The 27,192-nt window shown below is 47.2% G+C and overlaps 3 protein-coding genes across 3 annotated transcripts in view; 2 read left to right on the top strand and 1 right to left on the bottom strand.

The window, feature by feature from the left end:
• Nucleotides 1-6,508: 6,508 nt before the first annotated feature.
• Nucleotides 6,509-10,598, bottom strand: LOC102371947 (olfactory receptor 4D1-like). The gene is made up of 2 exons (XM_006037713.2): nucleotides 9,684-10,598; nucleotides 6,509-6,592 (listed from the first exon to the last, which is right to left on the bottom strand). Exons 1-2 carry the CDS (start codon nucleotides 10,596-10,598, stop codon nucleotides 6,509-6,511), a joined length of 999 nt encoding a protein of 332 aa, XP_006037775.2.
• A 12,965-nt stretch (nucleotides 10,599-23,563) lies between these two features.
• On the top strand, nucleotides 23,564-24,565 carry LOC102371702 (olfactory receptor 4M1-like). The gene has a single exon (XM_006037712.1). It carries the CDS (start codon nucleotides 23,630-23,632, stop codon nucleotides 24,563-24,565), a length of 936 nt encoding a protein of 311 aa, XP_006037774.1. The 5' UTR covers nucleotides 23,564-23,629.
• A 2,304-nt stretch (nucleotides 24,566-26,869) lies between these two features.
• LOC102371442 (olfactory receptor 4D5-like) overlaps nucleotides 26,870-27,192 on the top strand; it is a 2,936-nt gene continuing 2,613 nt past the window's right edge. The window contains exon 1 of the mRNA XM_006037711.1: nucleotides 26,870-26,913. The gene's annotated coding sequence lies outside the window, so the exon portion shown is untranslated. The remainder of the gene's footprint in view (nucleotides 26,914-27,192) is intronic.

Below are 27,192 nucleotides of genomic sequence, written 5' to 3'. Positions count from 1 at the left end.
CTCTGCCTGCACAAGGAGATAGGATGTTATTGTAAAGCACAACCACCGAGAGAAATGAACCCCACAACCTCTTGCTCTGATGGATACCCTTCCACATTATCCACTGGCAATGAACAAGCAGCCTGTATTTCAAATGCATTCACCTCTCAGCCTGAAGTTGAAGGCATGACTGTTAGCTTGGCTGGGCACAGACTGCTAGATAAAAGCAAATCATGTGAGCTTGCCCAAGTTATATACTGTTGCTCAAAGGAGTTGGAGAACCAGCTTTCCTTACATGACTGGCAATTGCATGCAGGGAGGGCTTGCTGTGTTTCATTTGTTATTTAAAGAAATTTGTTGTGGTCCAGCCAAATCAAGTCCAAATCCGTGTGTCAGTCCAGAACCGTAAGTGGTCCTACAACCAGCAAACATCCTCCACCTCCATCTGGGGCTTCAGATGTTTCCGCCATCTTTTGACAGGCATCCTACATGCAGGCCCAAGCCCAGAGGCTGGGGCTCGGATGCCCCCAAGCTTCCCCTGCCCTCAACCATACGGACACAGAAGCAAGCTAGGGAGGAGCCTCCGATTTCCATAAAATGGGCTTTAATCCCCAACACCTTGGCAGGTACTAAACCACACCAGAAAAGCAGTTATCCCCAGAGACTTAAGGAAAACTGCCTTCATGGACCCAGATACATGGTGTTTCCCTTGGCTCTCCAAATTCCCTAGTGGTTTGGCAAATTCCACCCTGTGTGTTTCAAGCTTTGTCCCTTTACAAAGACATCCATGAGTAGCTTAGTTTTCAGAAGATGGTGAGACCTTGCTCTCTAAAAACACACCTCCCACTCTTTTGTATGCCACAATCTTGTGAAATCTGACTCCCATCGCAGCCTTTGGGAGGCAAGCACTTTGACTGCTTAGGTGTTTCTGAAAAGCCTTTTACTTTCTGCGCCCAAATGACAGCTACTCCACAGTGTAAGTGTTGGTTTTGGCACTTACAGCTTGCAATGCCCTTCCATGTGCAGTGTGGATGAACACGCAATCGCAGGGCCCCTGAGCATGTGCAGTGGTGTTGTGCACTGGCTAGGAAGCAACACAGCGCCCTGTGCACATACCTTTCTGGACATGAGTCTAGAAACTGTAGGAGGAGGGCACTCCCATGTCCGAACTCAATAACCGACAAAGGTGCTTTGCCCTCTCCTCCTTCAGAGGAAGCTTGGACTAATATTTTCCTGACTTCTTATCACAGCTCTCTAAGCACCAAGCTACAGGTCTGGCATGCAGTAGGGTTTTCCTGGGCTTCCTTTAGTATCTGTGCCTGTGGGCAGGCAGGAATGGGAGATACTTTGGGCAAGCTAACTATGAGGGCAGGTGAGATTGATGCTGTTCTAGCAGTGAGGGAGCCCTGGCTTCTAACCTGAGTCATTGCTGGGATTTCACATTAAATATTAAATGCACAGTGGTTCAGGTTTAAGAACTGAGGATTGGGCAGGGGGCCTTGATAACTGACCTATGGCTGGGTGGTTAGAATAGTGTGCTATGAAATAGAGTAGAGAAAAGTGGATTCAAAACCCACCTGGATAAAGACTACATTAAAGTGTCGGGTGCCTTTGTCCTGGTTGAGTGCTGTAGACATTAGGCTATTCTGTTAAAGCACGGGAGCGCCGCTTCTGTTTTTGCACAGCTACACTTTCAGTGCTTGCTCTCAGGTAGGCACACACAAAGCTTTGTAGCTACCCAGCCTATTGGGATGGTTACCTGATTTGCAGACTTAAAAAATCCCTGCTGCTGCCTCAGACAGGATCCAAAAGGAGGTGTTTTCACACCACTGCACCCCCTGGATCCACCCTTGTACTTGCTGCCCCCTTTCCAGCACTTCTGTATGTTGTTATAGACCTGTGCCTCCTTTCCTGTTGGCATGTTATGCAAGGCATTAGGAGAGAGATTTGGGCACATGCATAATTTGATTTTCCTTCTTCCTCAATTTTCGATAAGCAGTGAAATAGCTAACAGTGCTCTCCCTGAAAATATCACATGGGCCAAATTTGGCCCAACTGAAATCAGCGGAGTATTGTTTCAAGCTCTTTGCATGCTTAGATGGAAGTCTGCACTGGTTACAAACATTTTCTTTATTACCAAATCAGCTAGAAAGTTAGTTATTTTATAACAGGAAGGCTGAGATTCTGGACAACAAATCCTTTATGCCACAGATGGCAGGCCCCATCCTTGATCATCTTGTTTGATCAATAGGCTTTTTATTTATTTTTTTTAATTTAACTCTACCTAGTTGAATTTTATGTCCAGTGTCAAGGCACTATGCAGAGATTGCAGGTAGCTCCTATAGCTGCCACGCAACCCTGTTTTGCCGCCAGATCTGATTGCACAGTCTCAGGTCACAGTCAGGACCACATCCTCACCCCCACTGCCCCTGCCCCAGCCTTGCTCTGGCCAGGGCGACAACAGCACCTTCACTCCGTAGCTTCCCCTGCCCCGTGACTGAATGCAGCTCCGTGGGGGCATGGGGGGGATCCTTTTTGGGCTGGCTGGGATTTGCACAAAGAAGGTTTTACATTTCCAAGTGGGTAATTTGTGCCTTCTCAGGCCGAGCGTCCTTTCTTTGTTCTCGCAGGAGCATTCCTGGTCGTTTATGGATGCTGCCAACAACTAGCACTGGCAGTTCTTCCCATTAAAATAAAAATCTTGCCTATTGACACCAGAACCCATCTGTTTCTGCGGTAGTCCCCCCCGCCCCCCCTACTTTTGTCAAAACTGGTGGGAAAGAGGTTAGTCACCCTGGATCATGTCCTGTGAAGGGGTAATTAAATCTCTCCTTGGCTGAAGGGGAGGGGGTTATGAGCAGTCTGTAGGAGTCCTCAGCTTTTTGGTGTGTGTTTGGTGAGGTGGGGGGCAGGTTGTTTGCCTTGGTTGTTGGGAGGATACTAATCCTGCCAAAGGTGTCTGCAGCTGAAATGCTATATCCAGCCACTTCTTAGCCACGTTTTATATTATATCCAACTGTGCAAAGAATGCTTTTTGGAGTAAAGGAAAGGTCTCCATTTATTACACCTACATTGCACAGAGCGTGCCACGCAAAACACACAATCACGTGCGTTATGTGCAGGTATTCACGGCATCCCTGCACTGGCCTGCAAGGATCCCAGCCAGGGTCTTGCTGGCTGGGATCCTTGCCTGGAAGGGGAGGGGGGAAGCAGCCCGTGTCAGGGGTCCCCATGGAAGCTGTACCAAGCCCGGACAGCTGGGAAATGTAGTTCTGAAATACGGAAAACAAACTATCGGATGGACACGAGGTTTTGGTTCCTCCCCCCGCCCCCCCCGTGATGTACTACCCCATAAATTTTTGTAATAAGTGTTGATCACACCCATCTGTTTTGCATGCACTGCCACAGGTGGTCTTATTCCTCCCCCCACCCCAGTCACAATCACCACCAGAGATGTGGACAAGGATAAGGAACCACCTGCTACTTACACCCCATAAAAATTTATATTTATATACTTATACAAAAAAAATTGTGTATATATATATATTTCTACATACATATATATATGTATTATATATATATATTTACATATATATGCATATATATATATATTTCTACATACATATATATATTTCTCCATACATTTATATTTATTTACTAACATGGGAGTTCACACGGTTCAGGGCTGTGGGAGGGGATGATCTAATTTAGTAGGGAAGACAGCAGGGGGTAGATTGGTATGTGGCTCCCCCTGCTAGAATTTACAGGGAACTGCACACTGGGTTTATTGGTTCAAAAGCCTAGTACATGCAAACACTGACGCGATCGCTCCAAAATAAATAAGTTTAAATTTTATAAACCTATTTCATTTAAAGAGGTTGAAACGTGATGCAACTGCGACAGCCTTGTGGGATCTTAAGTATTGGCTAATCAGTCAGACCAAAGGAAGCAATATTATTGTCCAGTCTAAAAGACAATAAACCATTGAACATTTTGACAAAGCAAAACAAAATTGCCAGAAATCAGAATCAAATTGCTAAGACTTTTCCTTGTTTCATTTCAACCTTATACTTTTAAATAACACTTTACGTATCAATATGAAAAATCCAATTCATTTACACTGACATTTCAAAACAGACCGAGAAGAAAAAAAAAATATTTCTGAGCAACCTGTTTCATTTTGATTCTCCAGATTGGACAATCAAAAAAAATGAATGGTGGTTGGGGAGAAGTCTGAGAAGAAAACAAAAATCCTTTTCCCAGCAGATACCAATTGTTCATGAAACCATGCTTTCTAATAGAATTTTTTTGTGCAAAAAATGTTAATTATTTGCAAGACCAACTGAACTTCACTAGTTTCAAAGGAGCCAGAGAACCCTAGTAGCTTGTATGGCTCGTCCTATACAGAAGTGAGTAGTGAAGGGAGACAAAGCATCAGGCCTCCAGGCATTCTTCCCTAGGTCTGAGCAGGAAGCATGATATAGCAGGGATAGGGATTAGCATTCTTGGGCTCTACTCCCTGTGGTTAGATGGGACCGGAGGAAATCTAGTGGTTTTAAGAGGGAATCAGGACTCCTGGATCTAAAAAGGGTGTGGAACCTAGTTCATTAGCAAATAAACTTCATCTTACAAAGAGTCCACTTTTAGGCAAATCTCTGCACCCCTTCTTCCACCTATTCATTGAGGATTATACTTACTGCCTTTCCAGTTGTGATGAGCGATGCTTCCTCCCATGCATGTGATTTTAGCTGTCAGCCCTTCCAAATACTCAGAGATGCCTTGAAAAAAATGTACCTTGCAGCAGGCCCCTGATCTCTACACAGACAGGGGAATAGACTTGTTTTCAACAAAGAGACAATGCCAGGAACTAGCCCCTAAAATAATTTCCTAAGCTTCTAGTATGCCATTACCTCTGGCCTTAGTCAGAGGATGATGGTCCAGGAATCAAGCAGGTCCCATTTCGTCCCAAAAGGAGTCATTAAAAGTTCTGTTAATTAACTGTGCATGATCTTCTTGCCAGGTAGTGTTGGTAGCAACACTATTCAGGACTTCTTTGTGAAGTTACAAGAAAAACCTTACTTGCGCTGCACTCAGGAAACCAGTGACCTCCCCTGGGCATCCAGGATAGGTAATATGTCCCTATCTGCAAATTTTGTGCCCATGTACAAAACTCCAGGCCCTCGTTGTCTGAACCGAGGTTCATTTCAGAGTCCACGCAGGTTGGGCAGATGGCCAGAGAGTCTGTGTGTCTCAGCAGGATGGCCAGCAAGTCCATGTGGTGTGGCAGGATGGATTGAGAGTCTGTCTGCAGGGGCTCTCTGGTCTGAAAAGCCTGCAGGTATTTCACCACAGTCAGATTGAAGTCTTCATCACTCCCCCAAGCAACACGGGTTTCCACCTACACCACCTTTTCAGACGCAACCATGTCATTGACCACGGGCGACCGGTGCCTCCTGAGTCTGGGATGGAGTGGGGCGGGGGGTTCCCCAGTGGCTGATTGCTGAGTGCTGAACCACCAGCAGCAAAACCAGAAGTGCACTTCCACCGGCACTTCTGGTTTCCCAGCTGGCACTTCCAGGGGGTGCACGGCCAATCTCAGCGGGTGCACGTACACCCGCTTGCACCCTTACGTGTCGCCAATGTCATTGACTGTAAAGTTGAAGGAGAGTTCCTTACAGTAAGACAAACATGACTACATACGCCCGACACAAGCTGCTATGGTTAGGGAGGGGTTTAAACCCTGACCCTAGCCTGCACAGTCCCCAGCTGGGGTGTGCCTGGAGGTGAAGGGGAAACTGGGCTTTTGTCCACTTACCACTCAAGGGGCGGGGGAGTGTTACCAGACCCTGGACCCTGACTAGCACGCTGAGGCAAAGTGGGTACAGGGTGAGGGAGGAGCCACTTGTGTGGTGTGCATGTATCTGTTGATGATACTGGATGAGCATTTCAATCTCCTTCTCCCTGCTTCTTCATTCTGTGTGCAGCTGTGGATAGGAAGTGAGTGGCACCAAAGCATGTCAGAAGTGCCTCTGCCATCTTGCTCTTTGGGATGTGCACAGCCACTTCCCAAAGAGTTGTTGCGGGCAGTGTGACAGTGTAAACTTGTGTGTTGCAGGTGGATCTGCTGCCACCTTCTTATTGTCCTGTTAGCTAGTGCTTTATATTTGCCTAAATCTCAAACTGACACCACTGACAGGTCTCATTCGTTGCAAACCAGGTCGTTTCTCACACCTCTCTCTGCCTACTGTTGAACACTGACAGACTGCAGCATGGAGAAGCTGCACTCTAACCAGGGTCAGTTATTGATGCATAGAAGCCATCACCAGCATTAATTGCTGCATAATGAAACTTCATTTGATATAAGGGATTGTGGGGGGAGGAAGCCTGCACTCTAATGGCTTTGAAGCAAGCCAGCAGGAAGCTTATCAGCCCATCAAGCACTGCATGTTGACTACAAAAGAAAACTAAAGCTTCTCTCTGGTTAGTCTAAGCTCTTCTTAACTTCATGGTGCAGGCATTTGCAAGGCCTTTACAAGCCCCTGGCTTCTTGCTCAGGAAGAAGGGAGGGAGAGCTGCATCCCTGGCTGGCTGACAGACATTGCCAGGTGACCTGCTGATTAGTTCCAGAAAGCCCTAAGTGGACACTGTTCTGTCTGCCTCCATTTCAGTGAAATTGGACACACGCACACATAGGCACCTCTCAGGATTAGCTAGCATGCGGGTGCGTGGCCAGATGCCGGCTGGGTTTCATCCTGCTGGGGTTCATGCCATGGGAGGGGGTAGAGAGAGGGGGGAACCCTGCTTGAGTAGTGAGGGTGGGTGTGAGGGGAGGCAGCAGAAGCCTGGCCCCTGCCAGGCAGACCCCAGCTGCAGTCTGCCACCCCCTTCTCAGCCAGCCAGAGCAGTGAAAGTGCTCCAGGTAGGGAGGAGAGGGGTGGGCCCAGCCTTGCTCTCTGGAGCAGACAGCCCAGCCCAGCCTATCCCAGCCCAGGGCTGAAAAGCATGCTGGGATGCTGGGGGACTCTGGTTTAACTTAAACCAGGAAGGGGTCTGGAACAGAAGTTCCATAAACCGGTTTGACCTCCGGCAGTTCGTTCTGATACTGCATTCAACCAGGTTTATCTTAAACCAGTTTCAGCCCTTTTCAAACTGGTTTATGTGCGCTGAAATTTTGTTCTGGTGTACGTTTAAACCAGCTTCTGATCATTTAAACTGGTATATGTGTAACTTCTGTCCCTAGCCTATAGGTCCAGGGCCTGCCTGGCGCTGAAGTGTAGTGTTCCCATCACAGTGCTATCAGACTGTCATTCTTCTCTCATTCTGTAATCAACCTAAGCCTCGGGCCCCAGCTGGAAGTACTTCAGGGTTATAGGAAGAGCCTTCTCTCTGCCCCTTTCTCTTTTCCTTTGGCTGAAGCAGCTGACAACCCCTGCTTCTGTTGAACAGGACACCACCAGCACGTTCTCCATCACTTAGAATCTGCTCACGATGGTCTCAAGACTGCCACATGTTGAGTCTCTCCCAGTCCAATAGTGCCTTGGGTGGTCATGTTAGCAGCGCCCAAGAGTAATTTAAATGCCGTCCCTGCATCAACAACATGCACCACGTCTTTATCTGAGTTCCTTAGGCCCTGCGTTTTTAGTCTGAATATTGTCACGTGTTTTCTTGTGAATGTAGATTTGAACCCTGGACTTTCACTGCTACAAGTAGAATAGGGAGAAGCAGTGGCAGGTGCCAGGCCAAACTGCCTGCCCGACTTGAACTGGAAAATGTTGCCAACTGCTGCTCCAGACCAGTGGCTTTAAAGCATTTTAGACTCAAGGCACCCTGCTGTTATTTTCTGAATTTAGTGGCACCCCATTACAAAAACGTATTCATTACAGTGCTCACCTCCTAGCACAGGGCCTGGGCAAGAGGATGGAGGCAGGGGTGAGCACTTACCTCCTTACTCCCTGCTACACCCTTACAAGGATCTTATGGCACCTGTGTGTGCCGTAGTGCCCTCACCGAAAATCGCTGCTCTAGACCCTGTTCCCCTCTAAGAGCTGGGGCCCTGACAGTCAATTCTCCCAGGAGAATTCAATTAGAGTGTAATAGAGCAGAGTTCTTCAAGTGTCATGAAGAATTAGAGCCCAAGAAATTGGTATTCTGAGACCAAGTTGCTCCATACTCTACCGTAGTCCTTTGAGCTGAGGGAAGAAAGTAGAAACCAGAACTCCTGAGTTACATCCCTACTTATGGGAGTGGAGTGTGGACTAGTGGGTGGGGAAGAGGGCTGGTTTAATCACTGTATGCCTTAGTTTCCCCATCTATGACTTGGGAATAATTTATAAGGTTTTTGTTGGAATGAACTTCTGATAAGAAATATTTTCTCAAAAATTAAAATACTCTGTTTGAAAATGTCAATTATTTTTTAATATTCTGTTCAGATTGACAGGCCCACTCCACCCATCCGAATGTCTTCCATCATATTAAAAGCCATCCAGACAGGCAACAGAGTAGCTGTAACTAGAGAACAGAGGCAATGTGGGGGGGAATGGGGCTGAGTATTTGCCCCACAGCCCCTCTCAGGTCTGGGCTATTGGGGAGACAAGGAGGCAGAGAACTTGATGGGATGATTCCCTCTCGTATGCAACAAAACAAATCATTCTCAAGTCACCTGTGTCTGGACTGACTCTCCTACCCCTGTTTTTCATTTTTCCATGCCACATAATATTCAAAGAGCAGGCAGGCTGGGAAACTGGGTTCTGTCCAGTTGCTGTGATAGGAGCGGGATCCAATGGTAAGAACTTGGCACAATGTGTTGTCCAGTTGAGGTTAGCTGCTAATTCCTCAGTCCCTGACACCCTCCGGGTGAGAGGGAGAGAGATTTCTTTCCTTATTTTCCCAATGTGGAAACCAAATGACTTATCCAAGGGGACATGGAGAGTCTCTAGTAGGCCTGGGTAGCCCTTGGCTCCTAGGCCAAGAACAGAATGAGAAGGCTAGTCTTTCCCTTTTCAGGACTGGAAACACTGAAGACACGGAATAATTCCTGCTAAAAATAATTTCAGTCTTCTTTGGTCCCTTTGATCCCCACCAAATCCCCAAACCTGCCAGTGCTGAATTCAGCAGCAGGGGAAAGGAGAGGGTGAGTGGCTATGGCAGCTCTCACCCACTGGACATTGGAGCCCCGTGAAAGCAGGGGCTCTGGCTGGCCCCCGTGTTGAGAGCTCACATGTAGCACAGACAAAGGAGGGTGCAACGGCATCCCTGCCCCCCCACTGGATCTGCCCCTGGCTTCTGGCCATACAGGGAGCTTGAGGCCAACGTGAAGTAGGTGTGGTGGATGATAGGCTGACACCTTATCCACAATATTACTCTCTTCAGACAGTGGAGTTAAGACAGGGACTCCCGTTGCCTTGGATGAATAATGTCCATTGACTTCAAATCAAACGAGGCACGGCTGTTGAACCCCTGCTTCCAGCCAGGAAGCGCCCCTGCTTCCAGCCAGCTGCAAACCCCTGACCCCGCTGCTGGGTGACTGCAAACCCCCACCTCTCCCAGCCCTGTGGGATCTCCACCAGCCCACCAGTCTGAATTCATCAGCCATGCCTGAATCAAACCATTTCCACTGACCTCCAAAAAAGACACCCAACCAGGATGGCTTTTCTTCCCACTCCTTCCTTTGTTTACATGTTCACTCCTTTCCATGACACCAGGACTCTGCTGAACACCCTCTTGATGGCACCTTTCATCTCGGTGTTCCTCAGAGTGTAGATCATGGGGTTCAGCATAGGGGTAATAACTATGTAGAGGACAGCGACTGCTTTGTCTGCTGCAAAGTTCTGGAAGGGCCGGGCATAGATGAAGATGCAGGGTCCAAATATGAGGCAGACCACAGTGATCTGGGCCAAGCAAGTGTTGTAGGCCTTTTGGCGGCCCTCTCTCACACGCGTCCTCAGCATCACCAAGATGACAGTATAGGACAACAGCAGCACACCAAAGCACACGGTGGCCACCAGGCCACCATTGGATAGCATCAGCCATTCCTCAACAGAAGTATCAGTGCAGGCCAACTTCAGGACCTGGGGAACATCACAGAAGAAGTTGTCCAACACGTTGGGCCCACAGAAGGGGAGACGTATCATGAGGGCAACCTGGACGAAGGAATGGGCAAAACCACCTAGCCAGGCCCCAGCCACCAGCCCAATACACACATCCCAGTTCATGATGGTCAAGTAGTGCAAGGGTTTGTAGATGGCCAAATAGCGGTCAAAGGCCATGACTATGAGGAAGAAGACCTCAGCACCACCACTCAAGTGGAAGAAGAACATCTGGGCCATGCATCCATTGAAGGAGATGGTCCTGCCCCCCAGGAGGAGGTGATCCAGCAGCTTTGGGACCGTGACAGAGGAGAAGCTGACATCGATTACACTGAGGTTGGCCAGCAGAAAGTACATGGGTGTATGGAGACAGGGATCAGAGATCACCGTGCTGATGATAATGAGGTTCCCCAGCCATGTGGTGGCATAGACAGTCAGAAAGAGGCTGAAGAGGAAGAGCTGGATCTGGCGACTTTGGGAGAGACCAAGCAGGAGAAATTCAGTCACTGGTGATGTGTGGTTGTCCTGATCCATCTCTGCCTGCACAAGGAGATAGGATAGCATTGTGATGTACAACCACCAAGAGGAATGAACCCCACAACCTCCAGCTCTGAAGGATACCCTTCCACATTATCTGCTGGCAATGAGCAAGCAGCCTGTATTTTAAATGCACTTCAAATCCAGCTCTCTGCGACCTCAGATTTCACAGGACTGCAGCATACAAAAGAGTGGGAGGTGTGTTTTCAACGAGCAAGGTCTCACCATCTTCTAAAAACTAAGCTCTTCATAGATGTCTTTGTAAAGGGACAAAGCTTGAAACACACAGTGTGGAATTCTCCAAACCACTAGGGAATTCGGAGTTGCAATTGCCAGTCATGTAATGAAAGCTAGGTCTCCAACTCCTTTGAGCAACAGTATATAACTCGATCCAGCTCACATGGTGGTCAGAATAGTGTGCTATGAAGTAGAGGAGAGAAAAGTAGATTCAAAACCCACCTGGATAAAGACTGCATTAGGGTGTCGGGTGCCTTTGTCCTGGTTGAGTGCTGTAGCCATTAGGTTATTCTGTTAAAGCACGGGAGCCCCGCTTCTGTTTTTGCACAGCTACACTTTCAGTGCTGCATCTCAGGTAGGCACACACAAAGCTTTGTAGCTACCCAACCTATTGGGATGGTTACCTGATTTGCGGACTTAAAAAATCCCTGCTGCTGCCTCAGACAGGATCCAAAAGGAGGTGTTTCCACACCACTGCACCCCCTGGATCCACTCTTGCATTTGCTGCCCCCTTTCCAGCACTTCTGTATGTTGTTATAGACCTGTGCCTCCTTTCCTGTTGGCATGTTATGCAAGGCATTAGGAGAGAGATTTGGGCACATGCATAATTTGATTTTCCTTCTTCCTCAATTTTCGATAAGCAGTGAAATAGCTAACAGTGCTCTCCCTGAAAATATCACATGGGCCAAATTTGGCCCAACTGAAATCAGCGGAGTATTGTTTCAAGCTCTTTGCATGCTTAGATGGAAATCTGCACTGGTTACAAACATTTTCTTTATTACCAAATCAGCTAGAAAGTTAGTTATTTTGTAACAGGAAGGCTGAGATTCTGGACAACAAATCCTTTATGCTCCAAATGGCAAGCCCCAGATTTTGGGAAATGCTATTCTACACGATACTTGATCAAACGCTATACTTGTTTGATCAATAGACTTTTTAAAATTTAGTTCTAGCTAGTTGAATTTTATTTCTAGCGTGGTCATTGCATGTTCGACTTTTCATGTGTGACCACAAGATTTCAGCGCTTGGGTTGAAAATACTTTGCAAGGAAAAGTGAATGGTGGCAGCACCTTCCCCTGCAGATACACACCTAATTCTCCCTTAAAATAATACAATATTAGAAAAGGAATTCATAAGCTGAAGTGTCAGGTGCATTCTAGCTGCTCTGTACTCTATTGAGTGAAGCAGTGAAACTCATTGGGAAAATCTTTCTAACCATGGGCACATCTACATGAGACCTTTACTGCATAGCTGCTTATTTAGCTCTGCAGTAAATTCAGTGTCTACACATGCAGCTCTGTTAGGTCTCAGGAAACTGCTTAACTCCGCTGCAGGTTAGTACTTGTAAATACAAGTACTATCCTATGGTGGAGTTGTTTAGTGCACTGCTTTGCACATGGAGATGCTGATGGGGCTGCCTGGGGCACAAGGGTGCTTTAGTGCGGGGGCTGCCTGCTGGCTAAACCCACACTGGAGCATCCTCATGCCCCAGCCAGCCTTTCCACAAAACCTTGAGCTGGGTCAGATCAGTCCCAGGCTGGCAGGCTGACCCCTCCAGACCCTCTGCCAGCCGGGGCTGCTCTGACCTGGCTCAACATGCTGCGGTCCTGTGTGCAGGCTCAAACACGGCCCCTGAGAGCTATAAACACTGGCACAATATGCACCAGAGTTTATTGCTCCATGCTAATAGCATGTGTAGCCACACCCTGTAGGGATGAGTAAATAGTGGAATATATTACCTAGAAAAGGTGTGGAATAGTTTCAAGACCGTTTCAGGCTGGACATAAGGAAGAACTTCTTTACTGTCCGAGCCCCCAAGGCCTGGATGGACTGCCGCCGGAGGTGGTGCAAGCACCTAGTCTGGACTCTTCTAAGAAACATTTGGATGCTTATCGTGCTGGGATCCTTCGACCCTAGCTGACTTCCTGCCCCTGGGGCAGGGGGCTGGACTCAATGATCTTCCGAGGTCCCTTCCAGCCCTGATGTCTATGAAATCTATGGAATACATAGGATTGGAGGTTCGAGACGCATCAAGGTATAGTTTGAAAACAGTTGATCCTGCCGTGGGGCTGGGCTAGATGATCTTTCAAGTCCCTTATTTTCTATGCTTCATTTATCTGACAGATCTTCCAAGAAACTCAGGGGCTCATTCTGTCCCATCTTTTAGATGCCTATATCCATTTATTCTCTGAAAAAAAAGTTGTAGGTTTTTGCATTTCTTTTTGTCTCAGACCAACACAGCTACCAAATACATCCCTGAAACATGGAAGATGCTGAATTTTAGCCAATTTTGGATTTTAAACTTCATTGCTGAACAACAAGAAAGATTTCTATACCTCCCAGCTTGCCATCTGAAACCACCCAGGAAGGAATCGTGCCTGATCTGCACAGCAAAGAGAGACTTACAAAGACACTCTCATGGACCCAGAGGGACAGAGTATCATCTTCAGCTTCCTCTATGAAAAAATGAAGTTTATTTTCTACTTATGGGGACTTCTTACCATCTTTAATTTTCCCTGAGCCTGATGAAGGGTACATGGACAACGGGTGCCACCTAAGTCAGGGTGGGGCACATGCCCCCTCACCCCCAGCAACCAGTCAGTGACTGGGGAGGGGGCAATCCCCCCTCAGCTGATTTTGCTGACCGGGGGGGGGGGGGTGTTCTTCAAGACAGCCGATTGCTGAAGCCACTTCTGAGAGTGATTGCAGCTGCTTTTGGGAGCACAACGGCACTCCACTTCCTGGCCGGCGCTTGCAGGGGGGCATCAGCACTCCCACCTCCCCTCCTTCCCATCACCTAGGTGGCAAGTGTAGTCAGTCAGGGGATGCACGTGCACCCCTGTGCACCCTGTACGCATAGCCATTGGAAGGGTGTGTGAGCCCAAAAGCTTGCAGGAAAATATATATATTTTTTGCCATTTCTCAGTTGGTCTAATAAAAAGTATAATCTCTGAACCAAGAGGTCTAGATTTGTGCATCTCTACATCCATTTAAGCACCAAAGTATGATCCTGTTCTACTCTGCATGATCCCTCAAAAACTATTAACACAAAAGGTGAGGGAAACATTATCTTCCTTGCTGCTTTTGTGACTTAGTTGAGAGTGATGTTGTAGCTGGGATGGTCTTAAAGAGTATGACTACAGTGATGCACAAAATTCAACACATTAACTATTTTTCAGGAACTAAAGCAGGGTGGAATAGAGTCACACTCAGGTGGTAAAGTAGACTTACGTGCCTAGTTGGTGCAATGGGATATGGCCCTCAGTCTTTTCATGTCTCTAGACACTGATGCCTCCTTTCCTTGGTCTCTGATCATTTCTCTTGGGGTCTGAACAGCAGATGCCAGGTGAATCCCAGTGCTAACAATTTTGGACATTTCAAAATTATCATTATGCTGGAGGTGCTACCAAGAGCCATCCAAAGGAGCAAGACTTCTCCTTCAGACTTTACAGAGGTAGCAATGAAACCCCTCGATACAGTAAGAACAGCTGCAATCAGTGGAGGGACATGGACCCAAATATTAGGCTGCATGACAGATCAGAGCTCAGCCACATGGAAGAAAGGATAGCAGTACCAAGCTGTGTGCTTTATGGGTAGAGTTGTAAAGTAGAGTTTTCACACCCCGCAGAAAGAGTCATGGGTGTGACTCTGAGAGGGAGCAGAGAGACAGCATTTCTGAGGGTCAGAGCTTGCTGGAGAAGGGCACATGGCTTTTGAGCAACAGAGCCACTTGCTGTTGTCTATGGTATATGCAGGGAAACAGGACTATGGAATATTTCATTGTAAGCGAGCAAGAATACCCCAGAGAATATACCCATCTCACCGATTTCTCGTCCTAACTGTGACAGCCTTGTGGGACCTTAAGCACTGGCTAATCATTCAGACCCAAGGAAGCAACATAATTTGCCATTCCAAAAGAGAATAAACCATTGAACATTTTGACAAAACAAAACAAAATTGCCAGAAGTCAGAATGAAAACGCCAAGACTTTTGCTTGTCCCATTTCAGCCCTATATTTTTACATAACACTTTTCAATATGAAAAATCCAATTTGGGGCTGGCAGTTCCAGTACAAAGTGTCATTTACATGAACTTTTCAAAACAGGCTAAGAAAAAAAAAATGTAAAATTCACTTCTGAGCAACCTGTTGCATTTTGATTCTCCAGACTGGACAATCAAAAATAAATTAATGGTGGCTGGCGAGAAATCGGAGAAGAAAACAAAAATCCTTTTCCCAGCAGATATCAATTGTTGATGAAACCACGTTTTTTAATAGAATTTTTTTCATGCAAAAAATGTTAATTACTTACAAATCCAGTTGAAGTTTACTGTTTTCAAGGGAGCCAGAGAACCCTACTAGCTTGTATGGCTCATCCCATATAGAAGTGAGTAGTGAAGGGAGACAAAGCATCAGACCTCCAGGCATTCTTCCCTAGGGCTGAGCAGGAAGCATGATATAGCAGGGATAGGGATTAGCATTCTTGGGCTCTACTCCCTGTGCTTCAATGGGACTGGAGGAAATCTAGTGGTTTTAAGAGAGAATCAGAACTCCTGGATCTAAAAAGGGTGTGGAACCTAATCCATTAGAAAATAAACTTCATTTTACAAAGAGTCCACTCTTAGGCAAATCTCTGCACCCCTTCTTCCACCTATTCATTGAGGATTATACTTACTGCCTTTGCAGTTGTGAGGAGTAATGCTTCCTCCCATGCATGTGATTTTAGCTGTCAGCCCTTCCAAATGCTCAGAGATATATTGAAAAAAAAAACGTACCTTGCAGCAGCCCCCTGAGCTCTATACAGACAGGGGAATAGACTTGCTTTCAACAAAGGGACAATGCCAGGAACTATCCTTTAATATAATTTCCTAAGCTTCTGGTATGCCATTACCTCTGGCCTTAGTCGGAGGGTGATGGTCTGGGAATCAAGCAGGTCCCACTTAGTCCCAAAAGGAGTCATTAAAAGTTCTGTTAATTAACTGTGCATGATCTTCTTGCCAGGTAGTGTTGATAGCAACACTATTCAGGACTTCTTTGTGAAGTTACAAAGTTGTAAACCTGGCTTGCACTACACTCAGAAAGCCAATGACCTCCCCTGGGCATCCAGGATAGGTAATATGTCTCTATCTGCAAATGCTGTGCCCATGTACAAAACTCCAGGCCCTCGTTGTCCAAACCCAGGTTCATTTCAGAGTCCACACAGGTTGGGCAGATGGCCAGAGAGTCTGTGTGTCTCAGCAGGATGGCCAACAAGTCCATGTGGCGTGGCAGGATGGATTGAGAGTCTGTCTGCATGGGCTCTCTGGTCTGAAAAGCCTGTAGGTGTTTCACCACAGTCAGATTGAAATCCTCTTCACTCCCCCAAACAGCACGGGTTTCCACGTACACCATGGTTAAGTGGATGGAGGTACATGGAGGTTGGTGGTGCTTGAGGTTGGGTCAATGGATACAGGATCCAGTGCTCCCGGGGAGGTGGTGAGCATGAAATAGCTGGTAAATCACCGGGCAGGGCAATACATAGGTATTGCCATGCGGGGCAAAACATAGGGGTGGCCACTGGGACCTGACACCTCTGGGCAGTAGAGTTCTGCGGTAAGGACCAGTACAGCTGCGCTGAGTTGAAGAGGCTGTGGGATTGGGACCAAAGCACTGCATTGTGGGATATGGCAAGGGCCAAGCAACCTGTTTTTCCTGTGATGATATTGTGGGACAATTGCTCATACCTCCTTCACAATAGCGCAGGACAAAGTGCTAGGACCTTGTGACGGGGCAGAAGACAAGAAAGAAGGACCTGACCTGTGGAGTCGGCAGAGCAGCAATGAAAAGCGGCACCAGGGGAAAAGACGATTGCCACGGAAACACCAGTTCTGGGTTGGTCGCGCTTCATAAGCACATGTCACTGGCACTTAAAGGGCCAGAATCCCAAGCTGGAATTAAAAGGAGACTGACCCATAGTGAACAAAGGACCGGAAGTGAGGTCTGGAAGCCCCAGGAGGGGCGAATGGTGGAAGGCAGCCAGCTGGCTGCAAACCCACCGAGGTGGCTCAGAGGAGTCGGACGACTTACCCCCAGCTTGGTCCTGGCCATCAGGAATGGGATATTGGGACTTGACTAGAGAAGTTGAACCTAGAAAATAAAATAAAGGAGAACCATGAGCACAGTGGACCAAAACGGTCCACACGGGATGGTTCCTATGGCAAGCCCTAAAATACAAAAAGGGGTTTTCACAAGGCAAGGGCAAGGGCAGTCCAACGCATCCTGGACAAGGGAGAAGAGGTTGCTGTCATATATATGGATTTCTAAAAAGCCTTTGACTTGGTCTCCCATGATGTCATCGGTAAAATTGGGGAATTGTGGCCTCAACAATCTTACAGTCCGATGGCTGGGGAACTGGCTCTGTGGTCAGACCCAGAGAGCGATAGTCAATGGAACCGAGTCAACATGGTGCACGGTGACCAGTGGCATCCCCCAGGGTTCAGTACTCGGACCAGTACTCTTTAATATATTCATAAATTATCTGTGTTTGGGTGTCAGAAGCAGACTAGCTAAGTTCAAAGATGACACCAAACTACGGGGAAGTGTGGTCACACTAGAGAATAGGCTGGTGATTCAGGCCAACCTGGACAGACTCAAAAGGTGGGTGGATCAAAACCTGATGACATTCAACACCGAGAAATGCAAGGTGCTCCACCTTGAGAGAACGAACCCACATCATACTTACAGGCTCAGCAGTGCTACACTTACTAGCACTGTGACTGAAAGAGGCTTGGAGGTCATGATTGACCACAAGATGAACTTGAGCCACCGATGCGATGCTGCAGCCAGCAAAGCAAATAAAACTCTGGCTTGCATCTAGCATCTCAAGCAAGACCCAAGAAGTCATCCTCCCGCTTTAGTTGGCCTTGATGAGGCCACGGCTGGAGTACTGCGTCCAATTCTGGGCTCCACACATTAGAAAAGACATGGAGAAGCTTGAGAGAGTCCAGAGGAGAGCCACACGCATGATCAGAGGTCAAAAGAACAGGCCTTATGAGGAGAGGCTGAGAGGTATGGGACTCTTCAGCCTGGAGAAGTGAAGGCTCGGGGGTGACTTGGTGGCAGCCTATAAATATAGAAGGGGTGTGCGTCAGGAACTGGGAGAACATCTGTTCACCAGAACACCCCAAGGGAAGATGAGAGCCAATGGCCACAAACTCCTGAAATACCGTTTTAGGCTGGACATAAGGAAAAACTTCTTTACCATCCAAGTCCCCAGAGCCTGGAATAGACTCCCCTCAGAAGTGGTGCAAGCACCTGCTCTGGACACCTTTAAGGTACACTTGGATGCTTATCTTGCTGGGATCCTTTGACCCTAGCTGACTTCCTGCCTCTTGGGCAGGGGGCTGGACTCGAAGATCTTGCGAGATCCCTTCCAGCCCTAATGTTTATGAAATCTATGACATCTGAAGGGCTGCTATGAAGAAGAGAGAAAACAGCTTTTCTCTTTTGCAGCAGAAAGCAGGATGTGGACCAGTGGCTTGAAGTTGCAGCAAAGTAGGTTTAGTTTGGATATCAGGAAAACCTTCCTGACTGTCAGAACAGTGAGCCAGTGAAGTAGACTGCTGAGAAAAGTTGTGGACTCTCCAACCTTGGGGGTGTTGAGGAAGAGTTTGGATAAGGTTGGTCAGGGATGATCTAGGAATAGCTATGCCTGTGCTATCCTATGAGTATTTCCCATGCTTCCGGGCTTTGCTGGTTGCCACATCTTGCTGGGAAGGAATTTTTGCTACACATTTCAGGGTTTGTTTGGCTTTTTTCCCCTTTTCCTCAGAAGCTTTGGTTGTTGTCTCCAGGCAAGACTGGGGATTTTGATGGGTTTGCCAGTGCTCTTGAGGGGACTAAAACCCACAGGTTCCTGGCTAGAGGGTCTTTCCCCTCTGCTCAGGATCAGACCAATCACCATATTTGAGTTCACAATGGATTTTTCTCCCATGATCAGATTGGTATGGCCTGTGGGGATTTTTGCCTTCATCTATAGTGGGGCGGGGGGGAGAAGGGAGGGTGGAGAACATGTCCCCCTTCCTTGAATGTCCACCCTCCCTCTTGAATTTTTGTCATTGTGTAGAAAAGAATGCAAAATGCATGGGGCCAGAAAGAGCGCAGCTCTGTACTCTTCTGCTTAGGGCACTCAGCTGACTCGGGGGGTGCTGGATTCTTCTTCTCTATATAAAGAGTATGGGGAGCAGAAACCAGAGTCCAGGACTTAGCTTCCCTACCTGAGTGCCCCAACCACTAACTTACAGTCAGGTTTCTCATTCATAGAGTCAGAATGTGGATCAGCTTCAGTGGGATGAGTGGAGGCTGACCCTAGCCCAGTGGTTGGTGGTTAGGGCACTCTCCTGGGAAGTGGGATATCAATTTTTGAGCACCATCAGGACTTTAACCCAGGGCTCCGACACCCCCGTATGCAGGCATGCTCTGAGCATGTCTCCTATATCAGATAACGTTTCTCAAAGCTGGTGGATTTGCATCCCACTGTAGTCAAGTCAGGCACTCTCACGTATTAGGGGGCCTAACACCTACTACCTATTTATGCACCTAAACCCCTGTTGGAACCACTGGGGGTTTAAGCAGCTCCTTTTTTTTGGATCTTGCCTTAAGCCCTCAGCTGCTCTGACTATGGCAGCTATCGGCATGCACGGAGCATACAGCTGTTGGTACTGAGGAGTTCTAGGCATCTCCAGCAATAGGTAGTTACCAAGAAGGGGCTTTTTGAGGTTACACGTTTGAATTTAGGGGTGCTAACTTTTTACTGATAATCCAACTTTTTTGCTTTTTTACTATGGTGGATGTTATACTCCAAATTTGACCACAGCCCTTCTACCTGAGGCCTGGCAGCAGGGCCTTGCAGGAAAGTTACATTTACATTATATAAAACATATATCAGTAAAAACTTGAGTTTGGCAGTCAGTAAAAAGCTTGTAAATTATGAGTACCCACATTTTTCGGGGGGGGTTGGCAACCTTGCCTCCAGCAGGGGTCAGCATGTGTGCTGATATGCACCATGTACACAGAAGGAGGCAGCACAGACACACACACACACACACACACACACACACACACATAGAGGAATCGTTCCCTTCAGCAGGGGGTAGCAAGTACAAGCACATATGAATGCACAGGCATGTGAAAAGAGAACACAAAGTCATTTTTTAAAAATGTGAAAAATTCACATGCCAACTAAGTCACAGACAGAAGCACACAACCATCCTTAGACAGAAAAACAAAAATAGACCTTGCAATTCCACAAGCTAGCATGAAAGTGTCACACTCATTAGAGCACACAAACATAGACAGATCATCACAAAAGCCCTTGTCATACGTTCAGGCTAACACACGTTGAAGCACACAATGAGTTAACACATATGGCCACCAAAAACCAGCAGTGTTTAAACACATACCTTCCAGTGCCACATATACTCGCCACCCCCCATACAGATATACATAGAAATATGCATGCAATTCTCTTTTAAATACACATATGGATGTACAGATCATTCCACAACTAATACAGGCAGAACTCCATTGTAGGAGACTTGCTTTCTGCTTTTGTTTCTTCCAGTCCCCAGGGATCAACCTCAAACTTTTTCCTAGCTCTGCTCTCCCTGTGGAGGAAACCAACGTTCACTTGTAATAATTCCCTTTGCAACCTGCCTCCTAGCTGCGTGTTCCCTGAGGTCCCCCAACACCCAGCCTGCTCCAGAAAGTCCAGTGGCAGCCATGGAGTCTGTAGCCCTGGACCCAGAGAGATGATATCTTCTGGGGTTGTGATAATGCAGGACTTGGAGTGAAGGTGCCGGTTTCTCCCCATTGCAGTGGGTAGGTAGCTGAGGATATCTGGAAATCCACTGTGTGGGAAGTCTGATCCAGCCCTTTCCGAGTAGATACTAAGACAAGGCTCTGAAAGAAGCTTCTCAGAGTGAGGGCTGAGTACTGGGGTGAGGCAGGGCTTCAGACTTTGGACCAAGGGGCTTCTTCTCTGTGTAAGGACCAAGTCAAGGCTTTAAGATTTAGCTCCAAAACAGTTTTGCCTGAACAAAACATAACTCATGATCAAGGCCCTCAGAATGACTGGGTAAACTCTACAGGGAAGCAACAAAAGTAAGGACTGAGATAGGCCTTTGCAATATCTTGGATCTCAAGTGCATTTTGGCAACTCTTGCAGTGGTGGGACACTGACAGTCCTCATCCCCCTGCTTTACCTGTGGCAGGTTAGGGTGCTTTTGGTGGCTTTGGGCAATATGCCTTGTATTTGTATGCGTGGCGGGGTTAATAGGGCAGTCTTACGATTAGGTTAGACAAGAACTTGAATGGGATGATTTGGATACAGATAATCCTGCCTCAGGCAGGGGGTTGGGCTAGCTGACCTCTGGAGGTCCCTTCCAGCCCTATTTTTCAGTGATTTTCTACTTTTCTGTGCAGCTCAAGAGAAACTTAACTTGGGCAAGGATGGAGTAAGATGTGTGTAAAGTTTTAAGATTTTGAAAGAAAGTTTTGCTCAAGTTAGAGGACTTGTAGGGGTATGAGTAAGGGCCAAGTGAGATTCAAGTAAAGAATAGAGTATAATACCTGAATAAGGGCTAAGTAAGATGCGGGTAAAATACGGGCCTGGAATAAGGAGTGGGGAAAAGCTGATTAAGGAGCCGGTATGGACTTAAGGTTCTAGCCTTATATTTTCAGTTATGAATGTTGCCCTTTTCTGGCCCTTTATAAGCATCTGAACTGATGGTGCTACTCCTTGCTGTCAGGTGAGTCAGTCTCCCCTGTTTCGTGGCAGGGAGCCTGAGCCAAGTCTGCAGCAGAGCCCAGCTGAGGACCTATGCAAAGTAGGCATCCTAAAGAAGTGCTAATGTGCATGCATTCATAGCTTGCAATGACGGCGGGTTTCTGGGAGGGATTCGGCATTTCGGGGTGAGGTGGAAACCAGGTAAAGATGGACATTTTGCACTGGCAACAGAGCATGGGAGATGAGCTCCCAAGAACTGCAGTGATGGGATCTGGAGGGTGCCAGGAGGTAAGTAAATGTGGTGTTGCAGAGGGATGAGAGCAGTGATTTATCTCCAGGGCAGATTGGAGCTAGGTGGAGGGGGTGAAAACCGGGTTCCCCTCAAGCTAGTAGGTACAGTCAGGGCTGCTTCCCTGCGATGGAGATTTTAATCTCTTTCTGCTCTCTCCATGTCACACTGCCCACACCTCTTTGGCTAATTTTCTTCCCCTCATCTTTCCTCCTGCCTCTTATTGTACCCTCAACCATCTGCCTAACCCAAGGCAACCAGGGGAAAATTTTGAAGCCCTTAGGAATGAGGGAGCCAAGAGCAATCCCAGATCTCAGTTACCCTGACGCAAATGCAGTAAGTAGGTGACTCCAGATTTACCCCGTGCAATCTGAAATAAAAAAAATCCAACCCTGATCCTATTATATCTGGAGGATGACTGCATTTACCCTGGGAAAGTGGGATCAAAATTGGACCCTGACCCTATTGCAGTCAGTGATGGATGTTCCCCTGTCCCGGGAGGGGGCTGAGGTCTGACTCCAGCCTGATCCAGCATAGTCATGTGTCATCTCTCTGTCTATCTCTGTTGTCTCCGTATGTTTGTAACAATTTCTATCTCCTTGTTTCTGTCTATCCATCCCCTGGAGCTAGTTTTAAGAATAAGCTTGGTCAGCATATAGAAGAGACTGTACATGTGGTGCCTATGATAGCAGGGACCAGGCTTGATGACTCAAAAAGTCCTACCCAGCCCCGTGTTCCTAAAAGTGGTTGTTTTTAGTGCTGAAAAAGTCTCATTTTTGTGCTTCAGGGTAGCTAAGGTGCATCACCTGTTCCTGAGGTAACATGAGACCCAGTGCTTTCCTAAACTGGCTGCATTATATCTATTTTGCAAGGCAGCCCATACAGAGCAGGTCTGGTTTGGGTTATTGAGGCATCCCTTGGAGCACTATTGGGAGTCTGTAGACATACCCTAAAGCATCTTGGCTTCCCTGCCTCTTCGGCTCAGGCAGGTGATGTGTGATGGTTGTCCCAAAGAAAACATACAGCTCCTTTAGCTCTTATAGGATGAGCATGGGCAGAGAGCTCCCTTTTGTTTTACGCTAAACTGGAAATAAGATGCCTTTCTGTTCAGGCATGGACTGTCTCTTTCCTTCACTTCCCTTTCAGTAATGTGGGCAGATCTCCTTCTCTGAGTCTATATATCCCTGTCTGTACTAGTGTCCTGATATAAAGCATCAGCACCGCAGACAATGGTGGGATGGACAGATGAGATGGGTAGATGAATACATTAATTTATGATCCATTCCTCTACCCTTGGTACTTCAAGTGCATCAGTTACTTTGTATTATTTTACTAAAGACAATTATTATTCCTTTTTTCCACCCCTCCCATCTCCCTCCCCCTCCTATATTTCCCCATCTTTTCCTGCCAACCCCATCCTATCCCAATGACCCCATTCCAACTCATCTTAATGACCTCCGTTCATGCCATTGATCCCAACCCCTTCCCTTGATCCCATTCCATTGATCCCGATCTATTCAAATGCTCCATGACATTTTCCTCATCTCAATAACCCAATCCCACCCTCATGACCTTGTCCAATTTGTCTGTTTCCACTGATGTCTTCCCATCCTATTTTGACTCATCCCATCTAAATGATCCTCATCCTATCCCATTCATGTCATAACATTTCTTCCCTGACCTATCTCTCCTCTAATGTCCCTGTCCAAGTGTGCTGCATCAGAGCATGCACGGAGATCATGGAGAACAGCACAGGGGTGACACAGTTTGTGCTGATGGGTCTGTCCCAGCGTCGTGAGGTCCAGCTGTTCCTCTTTGTGATCTTCCTCACTTTTTATGTCATCGTCCTGCCTGGAAACGTCCTGATCATTATCACCATCCGGGGTGAACCCAACCTGACATCGCCCATGTACTTTCTGCTGGCCAACTTGGCCTTCTTGGACATCTGGTACTCATCCATCACGGCTCCCAAGATGTTAGTGGACTTCTTCTCCGAGAGGAAGGTGATCTCCTTTGGGGGCTGCATTGCCCAGCTCTTCTTCCTGCACTTTGTGGGAGCAGCAGAAATGTTCCTACTCGTTGTCATGGCCTATGATCGCTATGCCGCCATCTGCAAGCCTCTTCACTACACCAGCGTGATGAACAGAAACCTCTGCACTGTCCTGGTGCTGGCATCCTGGGCTGGAGGTTTCATCCACTCCCTCATCCAGGTGGTGCTGATCATCCGCCTACCCTTTTGTGGCCCCAATGAGCTGGACAGCTTCTTCTGTGACATTACTCAGGTGCTCAAAATCACTTGTGCCGAGACCTTTGCGGAAGAGTTGGTGATGATCTTCAGCAGTGGCTTGATCTCGGTTGTCTGCTTTGTGGCACTGCTGGTCTCCTATGCTTTCCTGCTCTCCATGCTCAAGAAAAGCGCTGGTGACAGTGCCAACAAAGCCCTCTCTACCTGCTATTCACATATCACCATTGTGGTCTTCATGTTTGGTCCCTCCATTTACATCTACGCCCGCCCCTTCCGTGCCTACTCCCTTGACAAGGTGGTCTCAGTTTTCCACACTGTCATCTTCCCCCTCCTCAATCCCATTATCTACACTCTGAGGAACAAGGAGATAAAGACAGCCATGAGGAAGCTGGCCAACAGATACGTCCTCTGCAAGGGGCACGGATGCTAGATAGTGGGGGTTGGCATCCAGGCACAGAGAAATGCATCCTGAAATACTCCCGTCCCCTGCATTCAGACAAGTGGAACTGCTTGGTAGTATTCTTATTTTGCCACTCAGCCATGTTGAGTAATATCTTACTCCTCGAGGTCTTGTGATGAAATTGGTGTAAATCCAATGGAGTGAATGGACTGATTTCTCCCTTCACCCATTCCATTGTAAATCAGGAGTAACAGCATATCGTGCAGAAATTATACGGCACAAAAGGAGAATGAGGTCAAATGCATTTTTTACTGAGTAAGGTACTATACTTAAAGTGTAAGGATGGCAGTGCTTCTCATGAAATCAAATAGAATGGCCTAAAATGTAATGCTGGATTCCTTCGAGGGGTCTAACAGAGTTAGGAACCCCAGTCCTATTAAAATTCACTGGGATTTGGGTAACTAACTCTGTTAGGTTCTTTGAGAGAGCCTAACTCAGGTAAAAAAGGATGGGGAAGAATAAAATAAAAGAATATTGGTCAACCTTTCTCACTCCCAAGGGGTGCTATTGTTTTACATGAAAGAGCAGTTCTTTCAGGAAAAATGAGAATTGTCTTGGAAATGTCTGTTTTCTTTCCATTTTAAAAAAAAAAAAATCCCCCAAATCTGATTTATTTATTTTTTTGAGTAAAAATTTCAACACCGACAATAAGAGCTGGAAATTCTGTTAGATGCTTATCTTCATCTTTAAGCCCAGTGTATATTTAAAAGCCATTCCATGTACTCTCTGTGCCTCGGTTTACCTAGCTGCATAATGGGGACAATAATACTGCCTTTCTTAGAAGGGTGTTGTGGGGACAAATATATGGAACACTGGGAAGCACCGAAACACCAGAGGAAAGTGGATCAGTTAAAGCATATATGAAAAATATCTATATAATGCCCTTTTAGCTACACCAGATGGGATGATACAGGACATCTCTTTTGTCTTTAGCATGCTTGAGGTGGCAGGGGTGCAAAATTCCAAGAGTGCAGTGCAAATGGCAATGGTGAGAGGATATTCTGGCCCCCACCTTTTATTATCTTGCAATATATATTTTTTAAGTCATGCATTAAAATGATTTCCAACAAAGAAGTGACTGTGAATTGAATAAACCAGTGTGTGAGGGAAAACGATCAGATTGGGAAATACCACATTGGGTGTGTCTACATAATGCAATTAATGCGAAACAAGAAACTCCAGAGCAGTTTCAGCCGGAGTAAACTACCCCTGGGTGCAGTGTTTACATGTGCACCTGGGACAGCAGCAATTTGAGCTGGGTCAGAGCAGGTCTGGGCTGCAGGGGGAATGGTGGTGGGCTCCAGGTGGTGGCATTAGGGAGCAGAGGTGCTGCCTGGGGCACAAGGGTACTGAAAGTGTGGAGCTATGCGCGGCAGGTGGGAGTCTGGCCCTCCAGCTAGCTGGACTGACAGCATGCAGTTTGCACCCATGCTCAATGTCTACACCTGCATTTAATTGCAATAAATTACCCTGGCATAAGATGGTATTGACCCCAACTGTACTATCTTACATGAGCCTAAATTAGATTACTGCAGCCTAATATCCTTGCATGTGCACATAGTGACACTTTCCTTTGCAGCCGATTAGTCTACTCCACAGTAAAGTGCACGCGTAGATGCGGCCATTAGGATGAATATACTGTGGTAAACAGAAACGCTGCCATTAGTAGGGTTCAGAGTGAACAGCCCACCGAGACAAATGGAAGACGGTCGTGTGTCTTTGGGTTGTTGCTGCAGACTATTGACAGGCTCAGGTGCCCCCATCACTGTACTGGTTGCACCTGGACTACATTTTGAAAGTTTCCTTTGCAAATGATATGTGTAGGAACTGTGAGCCAGAGCCCAGATGGTGTGTATTGGCTGTAGCAACATCAGGGTCAATGGAGACAATTCCCCACCTGATGTAAAACAGCACAACTCCAGTGCAATCTATTGAAGCAGCAGCCGGCCTTGTGTCTGGACTACTGACCCACAACTACACTAAGAGCTAGCAGCACCTGCCGCATTCCCTACTCCTCGTGCTCTGTCTACATGCAGAGCTCAGAGCTACACCTCCACATTGCAGCCTGGCAGAGCACAGCAGTTTGCTTGGACACTTTTGGCTGCCAAACTCCCCTGTCTGCTAGAGCCCTGCCAACAAACCCCAGGAGGGCTCACTCGCTTCCCCAGCCTATCTCAGCATCCTTAGGCATTTATGGAAGTCAGCTGGCATCAGGAGAGCTGGCTGCTGGGTCAGAAATGACATTGGAGGAGAGGGAACTGCTGGAGATGAATTTTTCTGGCTCATTGTTTCTGATCCTCTGCAACTACCCAAACGAGGTGAGCTCAACCTGGTGGGATGTCTCTCAAAAATATCTCATCTGCTTTCTTCCTCATCCTTCCTCCTGCTCTAGCTATTCATCTCCCTCCCCCAAACTGCTAACATTTGTCACCCTTTTGCTTAACTGTATGTTTTCTCTCTATCCTTCTCTCCGTCCATCCATTTGTCTGTCTATCGTTGAGCCAGTGTGGAGGGAGCCGATCTGGCTGAGTGGAAAGAGTTGATCTGGAGGGCAGGAATGAGAAGCCCATACAATGAGGAGCCTGGCTGGGATGGAG

Source organism: Alligator sinensis, unplaced genomic scaffold (assembly GCF_000455745.1).
Source record: "Alligator sinensis unplaced genomic scaffold, ASM45574v1 scaffold1300_1, whole genome shotgun sequence".
NCBI classification, from domain to species: Eukaryota; Metazoa; Chordata; order Crocodylia; family Alligatoridae; genus Alligator; species Alligator sinensis.
The sequence above is the reverse complement of the archived record's forward strand: the minus strand, read 5'-3'. Positions and strand labels throughout refer to the sequence as shown.

Coding starts and splice junctions, on each gene's coding strand:
- LOC102371702 (XM_006037712.1), top strand. CDS start 23,630: ATGGAGAACAGCACAGGGGTGACACAGTTTGTGCTGATGGGTCTGTCC.
- LOC102371947 (XM_006037713.2), bottom strand. CDS start 10,598: ATGGATCAGGACAACCACACATCACCAGTGACTGAATTTCTCCTGCTT. Junction 6,593..9,683: donor TCAAGAGGGTGTTCAGCAGA/GTCCTGGTGTCA, acceptor GGAACTAATCAG/CAGGTCACCTGGCAATGTCT.